The sequence below is a fragment of the Gasterosteus aculeatus genome, chromosome 17, assembly GCF_964276395.1.
Source record: "Gasterosteus aculeatus chromosome 17, fGasAcu3.hap1.1, whole genome shotgun sequence".
NCBI classification, from domain to species: domain Eukaryota; kingdom Metazoa; phylum Chordata; class Actinopteri; order Perciformes; family Gasterosteidae; genus Gasterosteus; species Gasterosteus aculeatus.
Window position 1 is genome coordinate 19,146,948 of NC_135705.1, and position 25,098 is coordinate 19,172,045.

Sequence of the window (25,098 nt, forward strand, 5' to 3'; positions counted from 1 at the left end):
TTCCAGCATCTAATCTATCTAATGCATTCATTACCTGTATTGTTTCAGGCTGTGCAAGAGATGTATTTTTCTTTGTATCAATGCATTTATTTTGCATCTTGCATAATTGCCTGAGGTGTGTGGACGCCAATAACAGAATGCAGCTGAGGTTGGAACTTCTCCCTCTCACATCTCCGCTCTCTTGTCTGTCACACACGCTGTGTGTTTTCGAAGGTCACGCCTGTGAGACATCGGTGCAGTGGACACGACTTAAAGTACAGCACTTCTTTCTTTTTTCTTTTCTGGTACCCACATTCATAGTCCCCAGAGGATGACTTACAATCACTTTGAGCCCTTTGACTTTCCATCCAGTGCTGTCGTCAAGGGCAACGTTTCTTTTTGTCGCTGACATTCGGCCAGCGAGGTGAACGCTGGCTGGAAGGGAAGTGGCGTCTGTGCTTTGGCACTGCAGGCAGCCGTTTTTAAACACGTAGTCATTCAGACTAATCCATTGTTATCGGTGCGGTTTTAAGGAACAGTTTTTGACCATAAAGTCTGTCTTCTCAAGGGGACATTTTCTTCTCACCCTTTAACACGGCACAGCTTAGCATGCATGACGGTGCTCATTTCTACGACTGATATGAGTCATTTTGAAAAGCTGCGTCTCAGCAGTAAGCGGCCTGATGAAAGCATTGCACATCTGCATCTTGTCTTTCATGCCTCAGCAAGACCAATGTTGTTGAAAATACCTTCACGCCGAGTAATCAGTTTGTCCCTGTGAGTCTTGGTGTGACGCTATAAAGTGTGTCTATAAATACCAATAAAGGATTGATCACTATGATCAGGAGAAAAATATTTAATTTTTAAAACGATGTGGTATGTGTGAGCTAGCAGCGGCTTGTATGTCGTATGGAAGGAGTTCATTTCTATGCCGCCTCAGCATCCGGAGACCCGAACGTGTGTGGCTGTGGCCTTAGCAAGATTATTTTCCCAATGGATTTATGTGGAATGGGGGCCATGCATTCACATTCTTTTCTGACTTGAGAAATAAATTCCTCTCTTATCCAGCCTGCCCGGCACCCCAGATTCATTACACCAGTGAGTCTTTTTTAAATACCGCCGGGCTCCAAGGTAAGACCCTTGCTGTGAGAAAAACAATGAAGATAAGATACACGACCGGCCATTTGCTCAGTTGGCGGAGAACTACGGCACCGCAATCTTGAGGAGGACACCGTACCGCCCACGACGTAACGGCCGAGTGGAGAGGTGAAGGACGCTGGAGACGCTCCCGGAGAAGGAGAACGCCAACTGGAAGGAGCCAATAAGCAAGCTCCATTTATGCACAAATAGCCTCCCCCCTCTTGTTCTGGATATCGTCCTATATTCCTTCCCAGCTAACACCAGAGACTGGAACCCTCAGATCACCAGCAATACATGAACAAATGACAACTGAAATGACATCTGTAGAGAGAAAGTCAGATACTCTGTCTTGGAATGAACACCAGGGGTGGAAGACTGTGTTGTGACTTGGGAGACAGGAAGAGTTCTGTTCGCCGACCGGTGTCCACTCACAGTCGGGGCAGGGACGTGGTGGCAGGTGTCAGTTCAATATGAGAAAAGGTGATAGAAGGCTCTCTGCACATGTTGCATTCCTGTCCTGCCCCTCTACACTGACAGAGGTTTGTGCTCTGAAAAGCGGTTTTGCAGGAGGCATTTTCGGAGACCCCCGGAGGAACTCCCAGTGAATCTCCAGATGCATCTCGAGTGACATTTAACCTACATTAACCTACTCTTTCTTATGCAAAGACCAAAGTGGTGCAGTGCTTAGCACTGTCGCCCAAGAGCAAGGTCCTGGATTCCAACCCCCCCCCCCAGCACCTTTCTGTGTGGAGTATGCATGTTCTCCCAGTGCCTGCGTGGGTTCTCTCTGGTTACTCTGGCTTCCTCCCACAGTCCAAAAACACATTCTAACATGTCACATTTTAATGATGTAGTAAGACGAGTTAATTGTCAAAGGTTTAAAGTTCCTATCGGTGAATGTAACCAGAGAAGTAAAGCAGGAAACACTGTGCTTTATTTTGTAATTTCCTGCCTCTCCTGTCGATGGATTAACTTCCCTTACTGCCCTGGTGGGTTTTCTCCCAATATTTGGGTAGTCCTCACTCCTGTTGCCTTATCCTGCTCTCGCTTCCTTCCCATTTTTACAGTTTTACTTTGTTTTGAAACGTGATCTGTGCTTGAGTACTTCTGTTCCTGGACACTCTTCACGAACACTTTAGGTCTTTCCTTCCATAACTTTATTTTTGAGAGTAGTGAAAATGATTGTTGGTTTAGGTTCCTCAAATGTTCAAATTAAAATATAAGGAATGGGAAAATAAAAGAACACAAACACACACATTTATCCTGAAATATCTGAAAAAATATTTATGGAGGTTGACGTTACTTCTATTCATTTATTGGGTCAGGAATACCAATATGCCAACAAGGTAAATAATATATATTTTCATCTGATGATGATATTTCTGTTAAGGAAATGTGGAAAAAAAATCCTTCGCAATTCTCTCTCTTACTTTCACTCAACATCAGTCGGATTTCAGAGCAAACTTCTCTTCATCTGCTCTTTTAAAACGAAACAGTAATAGTAGTAGACTTTATCTGAGCCGTGTTTGTCACTTACCAAGTAAAAAACAAATAATGATGAAATTAATATTAATATTTCTCTACTGATCTGTGATATGAATATAATTCATACGTTAATTGGACCATGATTTAATAAATTATCATCATGCTGTATTGAGGACGACTTAGTGTCAGTCTGTGTTTCATCCGATTTCATATATTATACTATTTCAGAATTTTATTTTATTCATTTTTAATAAACAATTGAAAAGTTCTATTTCATTTGCACGACTTTACTCAAAAGCTCTTTCCCAGCATTCTCAAGCCCAGTGTCTGACGTGTCTGACTGGTACGCTTTTATTCTGAAGGCTCAAAGCAGGAAGTCGCTGAGCCGCGCGCTCGCATTACCCCGCGGAGAGGAGGAGGCGCGCCGCAGAGCCGCGGAGCCGCAGCGCGGGATGGAGCACTGAGCAGCTCACCGGACACCTTCTCATCCCCGGATGTTCCCTGTGTGATGGCGCACGCGGGGCTTTTCTTTGTCGTGGTGGTGACGGCATCTCTGACAGGCGGTGAGTAGGAGACCTAGTGTTTTATTCTTTAATAAAATACACTTTAATGAGGTCACTTTATGAGCACAGATCCAGATTGTATATTACTGACAACAACTTCCAAATAACAGAGGTTAAGATGATAACAAATGCACAGAGCCCTTTTTAGCCCATTCAATAACTAGCTGTGAGACAGAATAATGATGCACAGCCACCTGTTTGATATTTTTACGTTTTAATCTACCCCAGTTAATAATCTATATTACTATCATAATTACCATAATAAAAGACTATAGATATTGTCTGGATTTGTTATATTGTAATATCAAAAATGTTTCTGATGTATTTTACACCTGCCGATATCCACATTACCACAAAGTGATTAACACTCAGGATGACAGGATCTTAACTTACACATCAATGAATAAATTAATTGATACGATATTTTTTAATGTCCTTTCCTTTCACATGGCCGTCAACCAGCCGGTTCCTCGTCCAGCAAGGATGTGAGCCAGAGGAAGGAGGTGGAGACGGCCGCGGTGGAGCTGCTGCGGCCCGGCGGCGTGGATGGCGCTCCGGCCCGCTCCGCCTGCGACCCCCGGGCCGGGAGGAGGCGCTGCAAGAGGTGCACGTGTTACACTTACAAGGACAAGGAGTGCGTGTACTACTGCCACCTGGACATCATCTGGATCAACACGCCAGAGTAAGAGCCATCCTCGCACATGTTGCATTCGGTGTTGCGATTGCGTTGCCATGGTGATTTATAGGGATGCAATTATACAGCTAATGATGTCATTAGTGATGCAGCGCATTGATTCACTGCATCACTAATTCAGCCTGCTGTACTGGGCTTGTGCAAACTATTACCACGTCGTCATCTCGTTCACTCCCACATCAGTTATCGAGCTGCTGCTTTGGCTGTAAGTGTTGTGAGTGTCGGCCCGGGACGTCGGCCTTCTACGATGTAGTGTGATGTCATCGGCTGGTGATCCACAGACCTTGTGAGCAGTTTCATGGGACTGTGGTGAATACTCTTCACGGCTGATATCCAACACACCCCAAAACAATCAAGATTAATAGAACTACGAGTATGAGGGGAACGCATGTGTTTTTGGGGTGAGCTGTTAAGTAGTGACAGCATTTTGAGGGTGAGCTCATGCTCAGGATTTACTCATTTAGTCCCTTTGAGCGTCCCGATGCTTTAAAGTAGGAGTGGAGAGCAAGCGAGAGCAGCGCAGCGTGGTTCCTTCGCTGCTCCACGCTCCTGCAGGACTCGCAAAGGGAAGATAATTCAAACCCTTATGGACTTGATCAGGCCAACAGAGACGTCCCTGGAGGACATCAAGGAGCTGCCGTCCTGCTGTGTGAGGGCCATGTTTTTGACGTATACTGTCTCGTAAATCGTATTCATTTTTCTTCCTTTGTTGGCCGCGCGTTTCACCGTGTGGGATGAATCAAGACTTCGGTATAAAAAACAACCTCTAGAATCTACTCATTAAATTACAGGTAACGATTTGCACTTGGTTTGTTTTGGTAGATTTTACCAACTAAGATACACTAAAAGTAATGAGTTAAAGTCTAACACTTTATACATCTGATTACTTAAAAAAGGAGGTAATATTAACTCTCGCGCTCGATACCTAATAATTGTTATTAAAAATTGGACCTTATGACTTATTAACCATTACTTAATCAGGGAAGGTAAACTTTACTTAAAAAATATCTTTTATTAGGCTGTAGTTATTACTGTCAAAAATAGGTAGTGTAGGTGGAAGTTACCCATAATTATACATTTGTTTGCTGACTAATACACTAATAATACAATACAGTAAAATGTAAACGATTTGCATGGGGAATAATTATTAAAGGTTCACTTGGAAAATGAGCCTTTAGTGTTGGAATCGATCTGCTGTTGCCTCAGCGAACCCGCATAAGTGGTTGAAGATGAGAACAAGGGGGAGAATATATTGTATGTGCTGATTTCCAGAGCAGAAATCTGAACGTGTGCGAGCCATGTTCAATGTTTTTCCCCGAGCACATTTTAGATTCTTTATACTCTTCTTCTTTAGTTTCTTTGTAAGCAAACTAGAAATTCAGCATCAAACTGGCTCCCTTTACGAGTCTCTTCATTTGTAATACTTCACAAATAAACACCTCTTTTATTATTAAAAGTAAAAAGCTTACGTTGGGCTATAAAGGAACTACGGTCACATGACTTTACGTCCCCACCAGTGAGCTACACACATTTACACACTTTTTAAAAACCGCCGAAAGCTTCTAAATTCACGTGGGGAATTAACTGGCACTTTATATGAATTAATAAAAATGTACTGGTTTTAGGAGACAAGGAAACCAGAAGTGCCAAAACGAATACTCACTGTCCTTCAGCACAACATGAAACCTGTCCACGCTGCCGGAGTTCCATTATGCTCACATTCCTTCCAGGCCAGCATGAGGTTGGGGCTGGACAAATGGCCCATGTCAGGCTCCTGGTGAACATCTGGTGCCCTGGCTGTTGACACTAGTCTGCCTTTGTCAGAGGCTTTTTTTTTTTTTGGCCAATTCAGCATTTTGGAGAGAAATCCGTCCGATCGGCAGCTTAGCCTCAGCGAGGGAGACGGAGGCGATGAAAGCTGGCCAACGAGTACAGAAAGAGAACGGAGCTCCTCTTACTCCTCATCTTCTCTCATGCGTGGACATCGTGTTGTCTGCTGCGTGCGTCCGGCTGTGTTCCAAAACAGGTCTTCTGGTCTGAAGGACGAAAACTGCCCACCGTCACCTGGCGCGGAGGGTTATTTGCTCTCGATCCTACTTGGTTGCCGTTTGACGGCCGGCCTGCGGTGCAGATTGATGGGGACCGGCCCGCTGACCTCCACCTCCAGTTGAAAGTGAAGACGTATGGGGCAGATGCAGAAATGCCTCCAGAAGTGCAGCTCGGCAGCAGCTGCTGATGACAAATTGTCGGATGTGATTGATGCGGCGCTTGGTGTAGCTCCGCTAGATAAATCACAGTGAGGCGGAGTCGGGGTCAAATGACTGTGTCCCTTTGGCGTATTTGGTGGAGGTGGAAACGAGGTTGCGTCTGTGTAAGATGAGTGGGTTCTCTAACGCTTTGATGTCATCAGTCCCTTTGAGTGTCCCTCAAAGCCTCAGAAGAGCCGATCGTGAGTGAACCAACCTTCTGTGGGATTAAGTTGATACGAATGGGATCAGTAGAAAGAGCAGGATTGACGTGTGCAATGTGGGATGTCTCGTGCTTACAGATCAACAAAGCCAGTTTGGAACTTTCCTCAACTTTAACTTTTTGCAATGCCTTCAAAAGAAGGTAAAAAAAGGTTTGAAGAGCACTTTGCATTCTTTCGCTCAACCCCCGTCCGGCCCGCAGGGACACATGGCGACGTAACACGATCCGTCCTTTCTCTGCAAGTGCTTACTCCGATCCCAGCATTTGGACAAGGGACATTATTCTTGTCCGAGGTTCGTCCACTCCCAGTGCTTTAGATGTTAACGGCAATTACCCGTCGCGCAGACGACCCCTGAGGCGCTTTGTACTGTCATCAGATCATCATACGGAATGAACTCTGGCGCTGCTCTCTCTGAAGGAAACCACGATGACACATAATCGTCTGGAGACGCGTCCCCGGTGCCTTCACCAACGTCCCCGCGACCCTGATGTGAGGAGAGGTCGTGGATAACTAATGGCCGGCTGAATGCTCTGGTTTGTGTTCCATCAGCTGACGTCAGCTTTGATATCTACCCTGCCTCTGATGATGAGGACGTATCAGGGTTCTATGGTTACACGGCGGTGCATTCAGGCAGCGTTGTTCAAGAGAACCCCCGCTGAACTCCGCCGGTAGGCCGGGCGCGGGGCCACTTTGATCTTCAGTTGGGGGTTTTTTTTTCCTCCATCGTGGCTCGCTTTGTCTTGGTAACAATTTCCCAGCCTCGCGGAGGACGAGGCTCGAGAGTCTCACCACACGCATGCTGCGCTTCCCATCAAACGCTCCGTTCCTTGCTGTGCTCACGCGCTGCCTGTGGAGTCTGGGAACCGGGAAGCGGCCACACGTGGCTGCTCGTAGAGACGCGCACTTCTCTGCAGGAGAACAAGAAAGGGAATGGGAGGATTATACAGCTATGAGTCAAGAAAGGAGGGATAATCGTCTGGTAGTGTTATCATAGTAAATAAATGAGTCTTAAGTTGTTATTTGACCATTAGTGGCCACAAAGAATAGCCAGTTTTCTCTATTTCACTCGAGGGAAAGCTGAGATCAATAAATCTGTTTAATCGGCTGGTAGTAAGCGGCCTCGTACCGTTTGACCAACTGTCCAATCTATATTTTGTCTTTGTCGATAAGTAGTTGCATGAGTTCACCAGCTCCCATCTTCTCTTCCCCTCGCTGAGAGACACAGAGGCAAATACAAGTATGTTTAATCATTATTTTAAGATTCAGAGGGGTCTGCATATGCAATGCAATTGCTCTGTCCTGCCGCTGTTTACTGTGTCCTCAGATTGGACATCAGATCCAGATTTACTTCACGTTTCAGGTTTCCCTCATTTACGCTGCAAGCGAGAGCCTCGCTCACGCTTTACTTTGTGTCAGCAGCCGAGGGGCTGATGCGGCAACACACGTGTACGTGGACCAACAGACACGCTTTGGATGAGCTGCATTCTTTAGGTAGTTTGAAGTGTGTTTTATAACCAGAACAAAAGCCAGATGTGCAGTCGGTGTGCTAATGTTTTTTGGCCCGGCGGGAAAAGGGGCCTGAAATAGTCGGCTAGATCTTCACCGACACATTGAGCTGTACTGGCATCGCACCACACGCACTACGAATACTTTTCAAACCTTGAACCTAGTGGAAGGTACGTATTTCAATTCAAAACACTCCTCTACAATCCAGCAGTTTTTGCTTTTGTTGTGCCGCAACATGTTGCTCCCATCTTCAAATATCAGAAACAACTGTGAGTATAATGCGGCCCAGCGTGCGTCACCCCGTCTGCCACCAACGAACGGCCCCGAGACGACCCCGTGTGAACATCGCGAGCAACGCAGCGCGTGCAGGACTCATCTGTGCGTGTGTCCTCCCTGCAGGCGCACCGTCCCGTATGGAATGTCCAGTGACCGCGTGAGACGCTCCCCCCAGGCGGCGCGGCGGCGGAGGGGCGGGGGGAGCCCCCGCTGTGCGTGCACGCGGCGGAGCGACGCTCACTGCAGCGGCTTCTGCATGGACAGGTAACTCCGCCCCCGACCCGATGCTTTTGAATCCAGAAAACCAACCCTAACAAACGATATGCACTTTTAAAATTGTATTAAAAAGCTTTTATTTGTGTTGGAGTTTGGACAACGGCCGAATCTTTTCTCCCCACCAGGCAGAGGAGGCCGACGCCATCGGCGCCAAACGCAAACGAGACTTGGGCCTCTCGGCGCAGCCGCCCTGAAACGGACAAATAAGTGAGATGCGACACGACCGCCGGCGTCCTGCGCACAAGCCGTCCCTCATTACTCAGCGCCTCCCCGTCCGACTGACGGACGCACAACCGCCCTGCTGCTCGCACGGAAACACGCAAAGCAAAGGTCACCGGCCGGCGTCGGCTCGGGCAGGTGTGCTCATTATTCTGTCCCAGCTGAGGAATGGCGCACGTGGCTCGCCCGGCTCCACCGTGACAGACTGCCGGAGCTCCCACGCGTCCCCGAGCTGGAGGCCGCTGGCGTGCGACCCCCCCCCCCACCACCTCGTCGGCGTGTTGAAACCATCCGTTCTCCACAAATCCCCCGTGTGTCGCAGTCACTGACACGTGCAACATATCATCCTTTTTTATTGGTTTCGACAGGAACAGCCTGAATCCTCCACAAGGGACTTTTATTACTCCAGCCTTGTGAATAGGAAATGTGTTTCAATATATAGGCTCTAAATTATGAAGATGATAACAAGATGTTGTGCATAGAATTATATATGTGATCACGCTAATCGCTATTTTCTTCATTCGTCTGTTTATTATGTTTTAAACTCCAACTCCTTTCCCCATAAACCGACCATCTGCCCACCGGCGGCCTTTACACGCTCGACCAAACGCTGTGCATATTATGCAACTAGGGTTTTACTTATGGAAGGTAGAAGCTGGTACGCTGTGAATGGGGAAATAGCAAATTTGCTGATGTTTGTCTTGTAAACAGTTGAATTGGAAGCTACAGAACCTAATAGTTAATTATACAGTTTAAATGAATGAAAAGAACTCACCCACATTCTAAAATCCCACATGCATTCATCTTCAGGCTGCTGTCTGTTCGGATCACAGCCGCAATCTGCCAACAAGTCACATCGCTTTTTTAAAGAAAAAACTCAGATGAAGTCAAATTCTTCGTTCTCCATCGCGTCACTCGTGCACCGCGGTGAGACGGCTGGATAATCACGTGACGCCTCCCCGTGTCCCACGTTGACAGGGGCGCAGAGACCACGTAGAGGCAGTGGTTCCGTGTGTGAAAGGATTTCTTGCTGTGTGACTCTGATCCTTTATTTAGAGCTGGACGGTACGATCAGATATGTGTTTTTTGAGCTGCAAACCAAATATGATGCATCACTGTTGGTGTTTAATATTGACTATAGTATTGTTAATATTGAATATCTTTACAAATGTACTGTATAAAAATCGATATTTAATTTTCTGAAAACCCTTTTTATGCCTTTGTTTAGTATTTTCAAGCGTCATGGCGGGTGTTTTACGCTGCGGTTGGAATTACATTTAAAATGAAAATACATCCTGAACCTGGAAAAGTAATATCTGCTAAACCACGTTTGGTTTGTTTGATCAGAAGCGACGTTGACACCCGAAGCGAGTTGAAATGATCAGTCAGAACGTTCTGCACTATGCAGGCGGGACGACGATCTGTGGTTTTTATATTGTTTCTACTCGTGAATTACAGGATCAAACTATTGGCACTATACAATATGAATGCTTTGAATATTTTGGCCACTCTAGTACTACTATACTACTACTACTAGTCACACATTGTGTATTAAAAATCATCATTAGGAGACGCATTGTAATCATACACAATGTTGTACAATAACTTTTATTCACAGTTTATGGTCATTATGGCAATTTCACCCTGATTCTCTATTCATTTTCAAGTACAAATACATTTTTTTTTTATATTTCATATTGCAATAACTTGTTTTAAGTGACCAAGGGAACAGTTATGCAGATCCTATGCACTGATGATTCAGCAGCCATGCAGGGCTCTGAGCACGATGATATCTGCTCCATCCAGCAGCAGCAGATGATTCGATCCCTGTTTGCTGTATGTAGTGTGACACGGACCAGATTCCACCTACCGGACCACACGTGATGCGGTAGGATGAAAACTGAATGACTGGATCTGTTATTTTGTTCCTCCCCATCTGGCATTTGAACTGAATTTACTTTAGTGAATGTATTAACCTGCTATGTGTGACTTAAGCTGCAGACGAGCTCAGTATCTGGATACATTATAACTGGTCCAAAGCTTGTTTTTAAATGAATAAAAAGACTTTGATCATCTTTGTTGGTGCAGTTGGTTTCAATGTGTGACAGCTGGAAAATGGCATTGGGGATTTTAGACCCCTGGAAGAACTCACCACTGACTGATGCTGGTTCAAACAGCTCATGCTGACCTGCCTGATTAAGTAGAATCTGAAATATTTAACGGTCAAAGAAGCGGTTGTATAATGGTGGAGGAGCACAATTTATTTACTCCAATATATTTAAAATAAAAGCCATTTGTGCTGATCATTAGTTGACGGGTATTTTTAAAAATAGCTGCTAAAAAATCTAAACCGATTTCAAAATGAATTATTCACACTACAACTCCCACATTTTGTCATTTAAAGGCTTTTATTTTGTAGGAACATATAAGTAGGCTTATCATCAGCATTAACAGCTGCCTTCCCCTTTGCTCTCCTCTGGGGGGATGATAGAGACCTCCGTTTGACACACTGCCGGGATGCGCTCCACGTCTCAATGAGATCAGAACCCGATGTGAGACACAGGCCACCTCAGCATGCGGTCGGCTTCATCGCATTCCGATGCGCGCCAAGTCCAATATCGGAGCGTCCAACTTGGAAGGTCGCTGCGCCTCAAGCGTGATCGGATGAGACAAGCCGCATAACCGCGGCTACACACAAAATGTTCTGTAACAGACATGTCGGGGACGGAAACCCTTAATGTGCCGGACATCTTCAATGAATGAGTTTGAACTCATCAACACAGTATTACACGTCACTGGAAACCTGTGCCAGCAATACTAACGATGCTCTAATGCTAATAGTGATGCAATACATGGGTTCCTCCCAAGTTAAATGACTGCACACAGACCACAACACCCGTTAAGAAATGTGCAAATATTCTCAGTTCGCCATGAAACTGTGGCGCGTTTAACCATTCTGTGGTGGGCTACATGTCAGATCCCATTCATTTCATTTTAATGATTGATTGGGAAAAGATCCCACATGTTAGCCGCCAGTCAGGCCTGGAAGATATCACCAATAGAAATACCACGTGTGTCTGTCTCTTTTAAATATGGCCACATACACAGCAGTGGAAATAAAGACCACAGAGTCCTTTGGGAATCAGTAAATTGGGCTAAACAAAGGACATTTCGCTGAAAACCTTTGCATTTTCAGACCACACGACGTTTGCTACCAGAACCCCACACGGACGTCGGAGACGCGCTTGTTTATGGAATTTCATGGACTGAAGAACGCGTGCGGCGGGGAGCGTCGGCGACGCAACACGGCACCTCACGGCGCTGTGGCGTCTGCATGGCATTGGAGGAGGCGACCTCTTGTATGCCGCAGATTCCACGTGCATTTTCTCTGCAGCGCCTTGCTGATTGCGGCTTCGGGTTCAATAGTGTTTGGAGATGTTATTCGGAGGCCGACCACAATGTTATGAGATTACGGTTCCAGGACCAATTCCTCCGAGTAGCGCCGCATGATAAAATCTCATAACAACTGCAAATGTTTTTAAGTTGACCTCTTTGAGCTCTGCAGAATTTGACCTTTTGCCTTGAGGCGTTAACATTACAAGCCCGCCGCCCCCATGCCGGGGTTCCTGCACCAACACGTGTGCTCATGATGATGAAGCGTGTTACCGCGGCTTTAGGAACATTGAGCTTGTCTGCTGCAGAAGCTGCCGAAAGAACCCCAAAAAAATGGAACCCCAGATAATTGGTTACTATGTGCTGTCAAGAGATACGCCCACATGTGCGCTTTACGCTGATTATTAGCCAGCCGACTGTTATACAAAATGAAATGGAACACAAGCACAAATGAAAAGCGGTTCATGATCTGCACGAAAACCGTAAAACTAGCGAATAAAATAAAGATCTTGGCTTTCTGCTGCATTTAAATCGAACTATTGTACGAACCTGTGTCCGTATGAGCAGCCGATCACCTCCATCGACATCCGAGGACGTGAGCAGTACCACGCGGGATTGTCTGGAGATCACGTGATGTAAATACACACACAGGGACAAGGGTTTGATACAGAAATGAATGAAACAGACAGACAGCGCGCACTAAAAGCAAATCCTTTACGCTCCTTTAAACAATTGTTTATTCAAATGAACCAAAATCACAAAAACTAAAATGATTGCACAATATGTCATGGAGGGCATCATTGATTGTGTAAAGGGCAAAATCATTGCACAAGTAAGATAAACACCTGGAAACAGTGCAATTATAGGTTAATATTGAACCAATTAGGAGGTGAACAGCACTATGGGACTGTGTTGCCTTTCAGTCGTTTGTAAATTCCACCTCTAAAATGTTGAGTTTAACGCTGCCTTGAAGGGTTCGCACCCCTTTGCTCTCTGCCGCCTCTCCGAGCACGTTGGAGAGCTGCGGCCTTCTTGAGTTAGCGGTCTTCTCACGCGGGATGCGTGGAGGCATCCCGGGCTCACTGCTCAGACAAGGAGGTGCAACTGCAGCTCGGAAGCCAAAAGGCGGCTGGTTTGAATTACCGCGCCGCTAACGGCTTTCTTGTTCCGAGCTGATGCTTCACCTTTGGCCAAGTGCAGGCCGAGGCTGCTACGAGACGGAGGATCATCGGATTCCTTTGGTTCCACCCAGTTGGTTTTGGCCAAAGGGTTTTCAAATGTTTTTTTCTGCAGGATTGTTTGAGTTTATATTAAATAGTTATTTGACATGGTTCATTTGGTGTGTGTATATATATATATATATATATATATATAAATATATATATGCACATATCGAACACAATTCGATGGTGTTGTGTTTCAATCTCCAATTTGTTGAGGTTATCATCTGGGTGTTTCTCCTGCGTTTTTCAAAGCAAAGGCGTCTCTCGGTGAGATGTCTGCTATGCTGGTAGCATTTCTGTGTGGAGTGAAAGTGGCACAAACCCCATGAGTCGAACGTTTTTATTTTTTTTGGTTGCTTTTGAACCCTGGACAACCTGTAAGGCGAGGACCTCACAGGAGACCACGGCTCTTTGCACACAGCTTTCCAATTAAGTTACTGGGAAATCAGACCCAGCTGCGTGTCTTCGGAGCGCGGCGCTCTGGCTGGTGGAGATCGTGGCGCCAGAGGCCGACTAGAGATGAACAAGGTGAAACCCAAGATACAGTCGTGTGTTTGTGTTGTCTTCGTAAGATCTGTTCTTAGAAGGCTGTTGGTCTACCGACTACCATCATCCCGTCTGTCAGGTTGAATATTCTACTGCATTGCAGTCAAAATGCAACCTTCATCTTCACGGTTAAACAAGGAGATATAAGTTTCTACAATGTTACATCTTTACAAAACAGGTAAAAACCTGTGGCACCAACTTTGGCCGAGTTGGGCAGCGTAATTTACTAGCGTTGGCTATTGCCTTTTCTCTGCAATGCAACAGAACGACCAGCTTCTAAATCAGCTTCACACGCTGGAAATGTATCCTTCAACTGCACATGAAGCCGCGTCCTTTGGTCAGGGAGGGCGGTTGGTGATGGTGGGTCCTCCGCGATGGAGTGGGACGCTCATTTGGGACTAAAAGAGAAGCGGAAGTGCGAGACCTTGCAGGACCCCGAGGAAGAGTCAGTTAGGCACAAATGCCTTCCAACAACTTCAAAGCCTCCACACCAACCCTGTAGTTTGAATCCATAAATTCTATTTACTTACGTTTGTAGTATACTTTAAACAATTAATTTATTGTTCAATTTGAAGAAGAAACATAAAAATTCTTTCTTTAATGTTAATTGTCAATTTGTTTTGTTTTTAAGTATCAGTTCAGGCACCTTTTAGTCACCAGTACCAAAAAAAAACATCCCTACTTACGTTTAAATGATGCAGTGTATTAAGATGGTGATTTTTAATCAGTTTGTTGTTATTTATGGTGTTAAACGACTGCTGAAATGAACTCTGACCCCGGTAAAAACAGCCAATGAGCTACATTTAGGTTTAAAAGTGTGTCAAGGACATGAAAACCTAATAGCTGCTTGTGGCTAAATGTGTTTGTGTGTGATGTGTGCGTGTGTGTGAGACTGATGGGACTCTGGTGGACAAACGACTGCACTGCGTCTCCAGAGGAACTCATTCATCTCATCAGGAAAGCGGCAGTCTCCTGGACAGAGTCCCACATTGTTCACACCGACTCCCCTTCATCTTATTCCCCTGAATATGAACAAGAGCCTCCTCACATTCAGTTACACATTCGCCCAAAGTGCCACTGCTGCTGCAGCCAAACACCCTCAGGCCTGTCCTGAGGGGGACGTCACAGGCCTTACGGCAGCTTTTTAAGAAATGCCAGATGCCCCCCTCCTCGTTCAACGCTCCCCGGGACTCACCGGAGAAGCGGAGCAGGGAGCGGGTATGAAAAGCAGTGCTCTGGTCGACTCTGTTTTGAAATGAAACACTTCCACTAAAAGAGCAAAGTTCCTGAAGAAAAAAAAAAAAAATCCCCAGCCTTTCCCTGAACCCCGGGACTCCCACGTCCCTCCCGCCGAGGGGGGTCGGCTGCCTCCGTCCACCGCGGCTGTTTTCACAGCTCGCGTGGAAGACGCTGACGCCTCCGTCGGCGCCCAGCTCTTCTCCTCCCTCTGCGCTCGTGAGCGTAGGCCATGTTTGCATGACGCCCTCCGCTGGACGGCTCCGTTCGGGGGGGGCCACCGATGTCACCGATCATTGTGCGGCATCCAGCCGGCTGGTCCGGTGGACGGCAATCCATCGTTTATGAGAAACCAGCTGCCGACCATGATGAACGTCTGCTGCTTTGCACCTCCAGGTGTTTGGAGACGGTCGTGGAGTCAAGATGCCAGATGCAAAACGACACACACATCTGTGTGAACTGCTCTCAACCTCCCAGCTTGTCATTTGTCTTGGAGTGGAATTGAGATTGTGAACTCGAAAGTGGCTCCGTGCCAGCTGCTGATTCAGAATCAGCTCGTACTTCATCTACGCCTACAAGGCAACGGCAGCCTACATACGATCGCAAGAGGCGAGCGCGTCGCTCACAGCCGCCGAGCGAAGCCGGGCGGCCGCTGCGCTCGGCGCTCACACACCGCGTCTCCATTGGAGCGGTGGGGAGTGTCGGCGAACTGAGCGGAGGAGCGAGCGCCGTGTCGGTACCAGGTCCTCGGGGCTTGGACCCCCGTTTAGGAGCACTCACAGAAGCTCGGCCTCTCGGAGGATGTTATGTGCACTAGTCCGTGTCCTCCAGAGCATCCCGGTCATACAAATGAACAGCTTTTCAGCGTTAGTGTTTGGAAAAGCCTGGAGCCCAGTGCGTGTCTCCCGCCTTGTCTGCTTGCATTCCTTCAACCGCTGGTGGACAGGAATTTGGCTTTCAGCACGTGTGATGCAGCTGTGATTTCATCCTGAGGGTTTTGCTGACCGTTCACTGCTCAGTCACACGTTTGTTTTTTGAAAATGTTTCCCAGGAGGCCTACGGAGGCAATTAGGCCACACGGGCTAAATGCCTCATCAGGATTCGGAGCAGGTTGTATGTGCGCTGATTAAAACCCGCTTCCAACCTCTGGATCAGGTTATGCTGAAGTTTGTGAAAGCGTCTGTGCTTTTGGTTCGGATAGTCAGTAATTTATCTGCTTACTGCTGGGCTTGCTGCCCGTGGAACAAATGAGGCTATTTTGCCTCCCAACCCAGTGTTTACCCCAGAAAACAATTGGCAATTGGCTGTCTCTTTCAGATGGAGAGGGACTTTGGATGGTTTCTTTCCTCCTCCTCGTCCTCCTCACAGTTCTGAGAAGGAGGCCACGTCTCACCTTCTTTCCCCAGCCTCTGTCCTGCGATCTCAGGGGCAAATGAGGCTGCTGCACAGATGTACGTCTCACCTGGCCTGGATGCTCCTGAGAGCATCAGAGGAACATCCTCCTGTGTGGCTTTGCACAGAGGAATGGCAGCACGGACACGGTGGAAAGAAATGTGTGAAAATTAAAAACGGGTCAGAAAGTGATTGATTTGTGCCACAGTTATAACGCCACTGAAGATACTTTTACATTCAGGATATTAGATCATCTAATTTGGCACTGCTTTGGGGAAACATAACACTACTGTTTGATAGCATAATTAAGATCGATATTGTCACCTTCCGCACATGGGATACGTCATTTTTTGTGTGATTTTGTTGCATAACTTAAGCTCCTCATGATGCTTCTGGTAAAATTTCTTTCAGACAAAATGCTTTCAAACAAAATGCATTCAATCACCACATTTTCCTGCAGACAATGTCACTTAGCTGACACTTTTATCCAGAGAGACCAGTGGACATTTGTACCACATGGTTTTATGCATGTGCCGTGGGAGCAGCTAGCGGTCGGGTGTCTTGCTCAGGGCTCGAACCGCCAACCCTGCAGTTCCCAGCGCTCCCTCTCTGCTCCACGCAGCACCGTCACAGAGCCACTGCCTCATCCGGAGCTCATCCGTATCAGCGAGTGCATATTTGCATGCCAGCAGGTTTGCATCAGTTCCCTCAATGAAAAGCCAATAGGACAACCACATTGGACTCGGGAATATTGTATGAACTAAGTTCTGTTGAACTCATGTGACATCTCAGTCACATAATCGACCAAAAGCACGTAGATGTTTACCAGCCAGCCTCGTGTAGCCACTTGTTTTTTATCTGCCTTTTCTAAACTCACTTCATTTATTTTAAAACAAAACACATGTCATGCTTCTCACCGCAGACTGTGTACGAGAAGTGAATTAGTCGTCAACCACTGTTTTGTGGCCTTGTGAACACTTTTTGCAACCAGCGGACGGAATTGACCACATTTGAACTGCGAAAGAGTGACGTAGACGACACATGCGCTCTAGTAATGGCGACCTGTCAATCACAAGGTATTCCCGCCCTGCTCAGCTTGGATGGATCATCATTTACTAAATGAACATCATGCTAAATTGAAGGAGGAACTAGAGATTGCGAGCATAAACTCACGTTTACTGAGGGGATAAACCGAGAGAATCTTCTCATAGACTTCTACAGGACCAGAGTCGCCGCCCCCTGGTGGACAGTAGAGAGAATGCAACTACAAAAACATCTGCATTTGGAGGCCCGTAAAGTTTTAGCCTGCATCTACCGAAATAAAATATATTAAAAACGTTAAAAAACATTGACTGAATTCCAGCTTTTAGGACACATTCCCGCAGCGCTCTTAACCGCGTGGTGCTCTGGTAGATGGATGATGACAGCTAAATGAGGTCTCCCCTCCCCCGGCCTTGTTGTAGATGAGCAGCAGGTCCCCATCCTTTGCCTCAGAGAGATCCATCAGAGCCAAAGGAGAGAGTGAGTAAAGAAAATAAGTGCAACTCACTCGATCACACCTCCACGCTGCGCCCGCTGCGGCCGTGTCTTCTCAAGCTCAAACGTTGTCACATCGTAATTAAGGCTGTGAGGAGTCTGAGTCAGGGATGAAACTAAAAGTTACGCGGTGAGCGCCACTCTCTCTGCTCAAAGGAAACACCCAAATGATAAACATATTAAATGCATTTATTCAGGAGACGAGGTGCTAAACAGAGTAAAGGGACAAAAACCTGCAAAAAAAAAGAGTTGAATGACAACAAATGCTAAACATTAGCAGAGTAAAACACTCTTAAAACCTCGAGCAGCCCCCCGCCGCCTCTCTGCTGCCACCTAGTGGCATTTCCCAAGCTTAGTGCCCCCCCAAGATTGAACTAAAAAAAAAAAGGTCCAATGGAGCTCTTTTTCTCCGTATTTCTTGTCCATCGGTGATCTTTGGGCCTTGAGTCCTAAAAGGTTGAAGAAGCAGGAGCACGACAGTGACCTGACTGAACGAGCAGCGCCACTATTGGGAAGTAGGAGTGGCTAAATGACACTTTCTGCATTAACTACGCTGTTTTTGTAGATTTGAGACCAAGAACACATTGTTTTGGCAACAAGAAAAAGCACATGTCCCAAAGGCAGGTGATGGAGATGTTGACTGCATCCCTGCTGTCAGTCATCCAGGAGGATGAGGCTCCACATGCTCTCTCCTCTTACGTCCCCGTCGGCAGTCAGCAGATCCGACGTCATCTCTTCAGGAGGCTGTTAACAGCTCGGACTTCATCGGCGGACAGAGGAGAAAGATTGTAGCCTCTCAGCTCAGGTTTTCCTGCAAACAAGCGAAAAGACGCACATCGTGTTCACAGGATGAACTGCAGCCGACACCTTCCTGCCGTCTTCACAGACGACACTGCGCTCGTGACATTACACAGTAAACAAGCCGTACAGTTTTGCAGCTAAGTGCATAATAAGGCTAAGATAAATAATTTGTTCATATGTTTTAATTTAGTCTGTTCGGTCACTTCTTTTTTTTTTTAAGTAAAAGACCCATGAAAGTCGGAGCAGACACCATGATTAATGAGGTTTGTGTAGCACCAACTGAGATGGTCGGAAATGTCAGAGTGGACAAACAAGCACCATCCCCTCACATCTCTTTTCCCTGTCCTCTTCTTACATGGAACTCCTCCCAACATATGTTTGTGCACAGGTCCAACCAACAAGGTAACAGTAAAGTAGAATCAGTTTGGAGAAACTGACAGAAGCAGCAAGAGAGAAAAACAATGCTTTCAACAAGTCATTTTCACAATTAAAAGAAAACTGAAAACTGAAACATGGCTCTTATGACACGTGCTACACAGCAGTGTTACAAGGTGTCAACTGATTATCTTTAGGTGACTAAAATATGTCTCGCTTCACAGCAGCGTCTATCTTTGCTCCTGTGCCGGTGCTCTGGTCTGCTTCTACAAACTACACCTACTGTAGTATGACCGGGACTACAATAAAAACCACACATCAAAACATGTGAATTATCCCTTTCACATGAGAGGATTGATCTTCTAGCGAGCGTGTTTCCCAAACTGTTGACGTGTTCCTCTAAAGCGCATGCCACAGTGGGAGAACTGTGATTCTCTTTATTACCTTGCATCTCATTTAGAAGGTTGACTTTTGCTTTGAGTCCCGCGCGGAGGTCGTTTATCTCTTTGTCCAGCTGCTCTTGGTCTAACAGACGAGAAAGAATGAAGGAGTTCACGTGGATCTCACATCGGGCCACAACCTCTATTTATACTAAAATGTAAGCATGAAATCAAGGCAGTTCATGAAAAAAGAAAATGAAAAAAAACCTTTCTGGATCATCTCTCTCGTCTTTGATTTGGGAAGTTTAATGAACAAGCTGCCGAAGCAAACCTTCACCTTATCTGTGGATGACAGCAGAGACCGTTATCACAACCGACTCGACACTGTAGAATAACCACACGGATCGTTTCCCCGAACTGTGCCCATGTGAATGGTTGATCACACCGAAGCCAAAAGACAACTTTTCTCTTCTCTGACAACCTCCTGTCACAAAGTATCGGCTCACCTGTATCGGACATTTCATTTTTCAGTGCGTTCAACGCCTCTCTGTTGCTGTTTCTCTTGGTGTCCAGGTCCACTATCTGAAACATCCACACGCATGTACGGCAGGTCAGGCTTTCATCATGGCGTGTGAACACAATGCGTAATCTATTTAAGAACTAGTTGGCTTGATGATGAAACATTAGACAACAGTCCTGCTGAATAGTCGCTGAATAGTCGGGTGGAAGAATAGTTCTAATATGTCCAAAGGGACTTTGAATAGTGGCATTGTTTTAAATGTCTGTATATCATTACATCATATACATCACTGTAATAACACGACTAAATGAAAAGGTCAAAACAATGCAGTACAATAAAGTTTCAAGTCACATTACCAGCTTCTGTATTTATCAAAGTGCTGCCATTTGTCATTGAAGACTTCTTTAATGACAATAGGAAATATTGTTGCTTTGTCTGCATATTCAGCATCCACTAATGTAACATTACCAGCAACAGGTGTAATCTGATGAAAAATACTATTTAAAGCTCATACAATGAGCTCGCTGGACTGCAGGGCTAATAGAAGTTGCTAACGTTAAAGCTAAGCTAGCTAGTGTTAGAGTGTAGCATTGCCTTGTATTCTACGATGTTTTTTATCTGGTCAATCAATGTCATCACACGGTATCACACCGTGTTCCTGGGTAGGTTTGTTCATTTGACGTTATTGAAATGGAATATAACAAGTTAAAACCGATGCTAAAGCGCGAGCTAGTTGGCCGAACGTTAGCTGCTAACATCGTCAGTGGCTGACGTCACGTCCTCCCACGTTACACGTTATTAACATCTTATTGTTGCCCAGTAAGTATTTCATTACTTGTTGTTTGGTGGTGAGGACATCCTCAGCTGCCTCCTCAACTTCTGTCAAGTACTCCAAAACACGCACGGGTACATCCTCCATGACGGCGGTGAGCCTTCAAAATACGTCCGGCCTCAAACAACGACAGGAAACAGAAAGGCCGCTTCATGACAACAGATAACGCCCATAAACATGAAACATTATATAATATACTGCAGCGTAATGTGCCAACAGCACAACACAACCTTTTTGTTCATGTTAACATCTATGTCCGTCATTTACGAAGGTGTAACTTACACGTAAACATAATTTGATATTTTCAAGATTGCATTAATAAAATAGACAATACACTTTTTTAGGGACTTTGTCACTTGATCAAATAGGCAGCGCTAGATTTAAAGTGTTTATTTGAAAAGCTTTACCCTCCTCCCCCCAATTGTAATCGCCTCAGGCTGTTTAATAAACAGCAATATGCAGGTTCAGTGATTAAAAGTACATTGGACTGAGGTCCAGAGACCAAGTTGACCGCTTGTTGCAATGGCTTCTTCTTTGGCTTGATCTATTTTTTGAGCCATGTTGGTGGTTATTATTTCTTTGTCAAACCTGTTGTTAAAGTGAGTTATTTGTCAAAATGCAACAGGGTATTGGCCCTAGTAGTTCTTCATTTACCGCTGCGGAGCTTTTCCCACACATGTACCCATGAAAGAACCACGATCTTTGTAACCAAGGATAACTTTTATTATGCAGTTTAACAAACAATTAGATTCATTGTGTACTGTGCTGACGAAGGCTCCCTGGGTTGCTTTAAATTCAAAACTACAATAGACATCCACATTCTCAAAGGATCTATACGATCAATAATAGATGTAAACATCAATAACAAATGTAAACATCCATAGTCATATTAGCTTATTGGACTGTAATCACAGCATTGGATTAAACGTAATCATTCAGCTATAAATAGTTAAGATAATAAAACATCTGGCAAAGAAAAAGATCCACTGTAGAAAGAAAAGTACCTTTACTGCTTTTTGTCAGTCAGTTCAATAATCAAATAATAAACGTCTGTTCATGTGGCATAAAGAAATACACTAACAGCCCGCAACTTGCTGTTAGGTAACAAATTCAACCTGTTTCGGTCTGTTCGCTCTGTTTATCGGGTAATTCTTGCACCCGGCTAAATTATCCGTTATTGCGTCGACGGCATCAGGTGTGACGTCCCGCTCCCCGAGCCCGGCCGCCCTCCTCCGCTCGGCTGCCCCTCCTCTGCACTCGGAGCCGCTTCGTCTTTCCTCCGGAGCGCCATGTTGTCCCCCGACTCCGCCTCGTCTCTGCTCAGAGCCGCTCCTCCTCCGAAACCCGCCGGGCCGCCGGTCCGACACGCCCCCCCGTGCTCCCAAAAGGTCCCCGCCACTTGAGCCTCTGGCGGTGGCCTGAGGCTTGGCGTTGGCGCCGTGGACGGGGTTGCGGATGTTACCCGACGCCTGCATTCTCCTCAGGTGGCTGTTGGTCCGCGTGGGGCTGCCGGACCTCTGAGCCCGGGACGCGGAGCCCCTGTCCGCTGAGTGCACCCGGCTCTCGCTGTAGCTCCGTTTGGGCAGCGACGCGGGGCCCCTGCCACCGCCGCGCTCTGGCGCGGGACTCGGTCTGGACGACGGCGTCGTGCAGCAGGCGGCGTATCGGATGCGGCAGAGCGTGCAGGCGCAGCCGGAGAGCAGGGCGCAGTGGCTGGCCAGGGAGGAGAGGAAGGTGAGGGGGAAGGAACGCTGACACTGAAGGATGCACTTCGGAGAGCTGAGGCGCGACGAGGCGGCGCCGGCGCCGGCCGTCCCGTGGCAGCTGGATACGGCATCCGACGCCGCCGGCGTCCCGCCCTCCTCCTGGACAGTGCGAATCTGCCGCCACTCCAGCTGCAGCATCCTCTCCATGTACCTTTCCAAAGGGCCCACGGGCCTGGGCCGAGGGGCCCCCCGACCCTCCGTGTTGTAGAAGACAGCCAGCTGGCCGAGGCTCCAGGAGTTGAAAGGCGGAGGGAGGAAATCAGGGAAGTCCGAAGACCCGCGGTTGTTCCTTGACGGCCCGCAAGAGGGGCGGCCGTCACCCTGGATGAGCTCCGGCCTCAGCTGGAGCCGTGGAGGAACCCGAGAACAGGGCGACACAGGAAGCCTCTCCGACTCAGACAAGTCGGTGTCACTGTCGCCCCCTGCGCGGCCGCTCTGGCTCCCCGCGTCCGGGTTCGGGGACGCCGTCCGATGTGGGTCACGGCTCGAACGAGGCAGGCGGTGACGGGGAAAGGCCGGCAAACGTCTGCTCCCTCGGTCGCAGTGCTGAGCAGCCGACTCGGGTTCCGAGGTTCCCTGAGAACTAGCGGAAAAGCAAACCGTTGCACGTGAGCTCAATGGGAATAGCACAGCATTTGCATGACACAGAAGTCTCACCTGTGTTGAACAGTGAGACGTTTGGTCGACGGGGTTCTAGGTTTCTGCTTTCTTCTCTGCTGCAGCTTCTGTGGTCACAGAAACACACCATTAAGCCCACACACATAAATATACTCACATCACTGAAAAATGACTCGCGTGACCGTCGAGCGACTCCTCTGGTTGTGTAGAAGTATATGAGAAAATGTCTATTTGTTCATTTCTTACCTCAGTAAACATGACTTTGTGGATTCGCTGTCACTCCTCCGCACTCCCAATATGTTCACTCACATTAAATGGTTGCAAAAAGTGTTTGTGTTAAATATTTAACAACAATGTAGCAACACGTTTTTGATAGCTTCATTGTTTAGCATTTGATGCACCTAGTACTGCTTCACAGTAATGTAATGTGATGTATTTAAAACAGTTATTTACCGCTAAACTATTAAACGTATTCAATATTACTGCGGTCAACTCAGCAGGCGCTTGAATGATGTACATAAATGCTGACAGGAATAAAAGCTATTTAATCAAAAATTCTGGACAATGATTAAAGTATGTGAAGGACCTCTCGGACTACTATGATAGTGAAAATAAAATATCTTAACTGTACAAATTTAGAGATTAAAAGCCCCGTAATTGCAAATTCAAAAAGACCATTTCTCCATATTTGAACCTGCAATAAAATTACTTTTCTCAGTGATTCCACACAAAGAATAACACGTGTTAAGGACCTCTCTGACTACTATTATACACAAAATGAACTATTTGTACTGTTTAGCTGCGCTACAATTCAAGTCCCTGCTGAGTTAACCGTAGTTCAATGTAGTGATCGCGTTAAAGCAGAGAACACACACACACACACACACACACACACACACACACACACACACACACACACACAAACGAAGCTATAGCGAGTGATTTTGTGCTTGACAACTAGATCATCGCTGCTCATAACCGGTGTCCGGTGGTCGGCTGCAGCTCGCTCACCTCCTCGTTCCTCTCCGGTACCGGCAGCGCGTGAGGTTGCCGCCTGCTTGAAGAGAGGAGTGTTACACACCGAGCACATTAAACGGTGCGTTACCGGCGGCGCACACACGACAATGTAACAACGTAAAGGATGAACGCGCGTTAGTATTTAGATCAAAGCGCATCTTTGTCTCCACGAGCGCGCGGTGAGGAAGCAGCGGGTCGCGTACCCGAACCCGGCGGGCCTGCTGCTGCTGCTGCGCGCCGCCTTCTTCTTCCTCCGCTCCCGGTCCCCGGTGGAGACCGTGTCCGGGGATCTGAAGGTCCCGTTCTGGAGAATGGTACCCATCCCAAAGCTGACTGAAAGGGGGGTGGAACCCGACGTGTTTTTCATAGAAAACACGACGGGGGGGAGGGAGGTGCGCCGTCCCGCTGCCGTCCAACAGGGGGCAGCGTTCTGCGTGAGGTCGAGGTATCCAACCCGGGGCTCGCGGGCCAAGACACGTTCAAAACACATCTGTGTTTCCGGCCATCGTTGCTGTGGGAATCATGTTTGTGAGTAACAATTTACATTGTACAACACAACTATAAAATATTTAAATTTGCATTAACCACCAGCCCCCTGACATCTAAAACACAACACAATGACTTTCAGACAAACAAATCAAAATTGCAAAAATTAATTTGGGACTTAAAATGGTTATTTTTTCACAGAAATACACTTGGTGATGAGTTTTCAATGACTGGCGAACAGGGCAACGCACAGGAACCCTGTGTGTGTGTGTGTGTGTGTGTGTGTGTGTGTGTTGCTCATGTTACTGTGCAACACCTGTAGGGTTCATCCAAATTACACTTAACCAAAGTGATCCAACACATTGTGCT

General features: G+C 46.7%; 3 protein-coding genes across 5 annotated transcripts; 1 reads left to right on the forward strand and 2 right to left on the reverse strand.

Moving 5' to 3' along the window:
- Nucleotides 1–2,956: 2,956 nt before the first annotated feature.
- On the forward strand, nt 2,957–10,683 carry LOC120835066 (endothelin-3). 2 transcript variants are annotated; one of them, XM_040203592.2, is made up of 4 exons: nt 2,957–3,167; nt 3,630–3,849; nt 8,237–8,377; nt 8,515–10,683. In XM_040203592.2, the coding sequence occupies exons 1-4, from the start codon at nt 3,113–3,115 to the stop codon at nt 8,594–8,596; spliced, it is 498 nt and encodes a 165-aa protein (XP_040059526.1). In that variant the 5' UTR covers nt 2,957–3,112; the 3' UTR covers nt 8,597–10,683. The 2 variants fall into 2 exon arrangements, with proteins under 2 accessions (XP_040059526.1, XP_040059527.1); XM_040203593.2 differs by having other exon boundaries at nt 3,008–3,167; nt 8,521–10,683.
- A 7,422-nt stretch (nt 10,684–18,105) lies between these two features.
- pdrg1 (p53 and DNA-damage regulated 1) lies at nt 18,106–20,999 on the reverse strand. Its single transcript, XM_040204962.2, has 5 exons — nt 20,846–20,999; nt 19,997–20,072; nt 19,758–19,832; nt 19,555–19,635; nt 18,106–18,745 (listed from the first exon to the last, which is right to left on the reverse strand). Exons 1-5 carry the CDS (start codon nt 20,927–20,929, stop codon nt 18,663–18,665), a joined length of 399 nt encoding a protein of 132 aa, XP_040060896.1. The 5' UTR covers nt 20,930–20,999; the 3' UTR covers nt 18,106–18,662.
- Nucleotides 21,000–21,543: 544 nt separating this feature from the next.
- fam217bb (family with sequence similarity 217 member Bb) lies at nt 21,544–24,982 on the reverse strand. 2 transcript variants are annotated; one of them, XM_040204791.2, is made up of 4 exons: nt 24,447–24,982; nt 24,238–24,280; nt 23,266–23,333; nt 21,544–23,191 (listed from the first exon to the last, which is right to left on the reverse strand). In XM_040204791.2, exons 1-4 carry the CDS (start codon nt 24,731–24,733, stop codon nt 21,940–21,942), a joined length of 1,650 nt encoding a protein of 549 aa, XP_040060725.2. In that variant the 5' UTR covers nt 24,734–24,982; the 3' UTR covers nt 21,544–21,939. The 2 variants fall into 2 exon arrangements, with proteins under 2 accessions (XP_040060725.2, XP_040060727.2); XM_040204793.2 differs by lacking the exons at nt 24,238–24,280; nt 24,447–24,982 and adding an exon at nt 23,473–23,618.
- Nucleotides 24,983–25,098: the final 116 nt, after the last annotated feature.

Bases quoted from the DNA above. Each gene is read 5' to 3' on its own strand.
- LOC120835066 (XM_040203592.2), top strand. From the start codon at position 3,113: ATGGCGCACGCGGGGCTTTTCTTTGTCGTGGTGGTGACGGCATCTCTG. The intron at 3,168-3,629 runs GTGAGTAGGAGA...GCCGTCAACCAG, and splicing joins GACGGCATCTCTGACAGGCG to CCGGTTCCTCGTCCAGCAAG. The intron at 3,850-8,236 runs GTAAGAGCCATC...TCCTCCCTGCAG, and splicing joins ATCTGGATCAACACGCCAGA to GCGCACCGTCCCGTATGGAA.
- pdrg1 (XM_040204962.2), bottom strand. From the start codon at position 20,929: ATGGAGGATGTACCCGTGCGTGTTTTGGAGTACTTGACAGAAGTTGAG. The intron at 20,073-20,845 runs GTAATGAAATAC...TGGATGTTTCAG, and splicing joins TCCTCACCACCAAACAACAA to ATAGTGGACCTGGACACCAA. The intron at 19,636-19,757 runs GTTTTTTTTCAT...CTCGTCTGTTAG, and splicing joins GAGAGAGATGATCCAGAAAG to ACCAAGAGCAGCTGGACAAA.
- fam217bb (XM_040204791.2), bottom strand. From the start codon at position 24,733: ATGTGTTTTGAACGTGTCTTGGCCCGCGAGCCCCGGGTTGGATACCTC. The intron at 24,281-24,446 runs GTACGCGACCCG...CTCTTCAAGCAG, and splicing joins AGCAGGCCCGCCGGGTTCGG to GCGGCAACCTCACGCGCTGC. The intron at 23,334-24,237 runs GTGAGCGAGCTG...CTGTGACCACAG, and splicing joins TACCGGAGAGGAACGAGGAG to AAGCTGCAGCAGAGAAGAAA.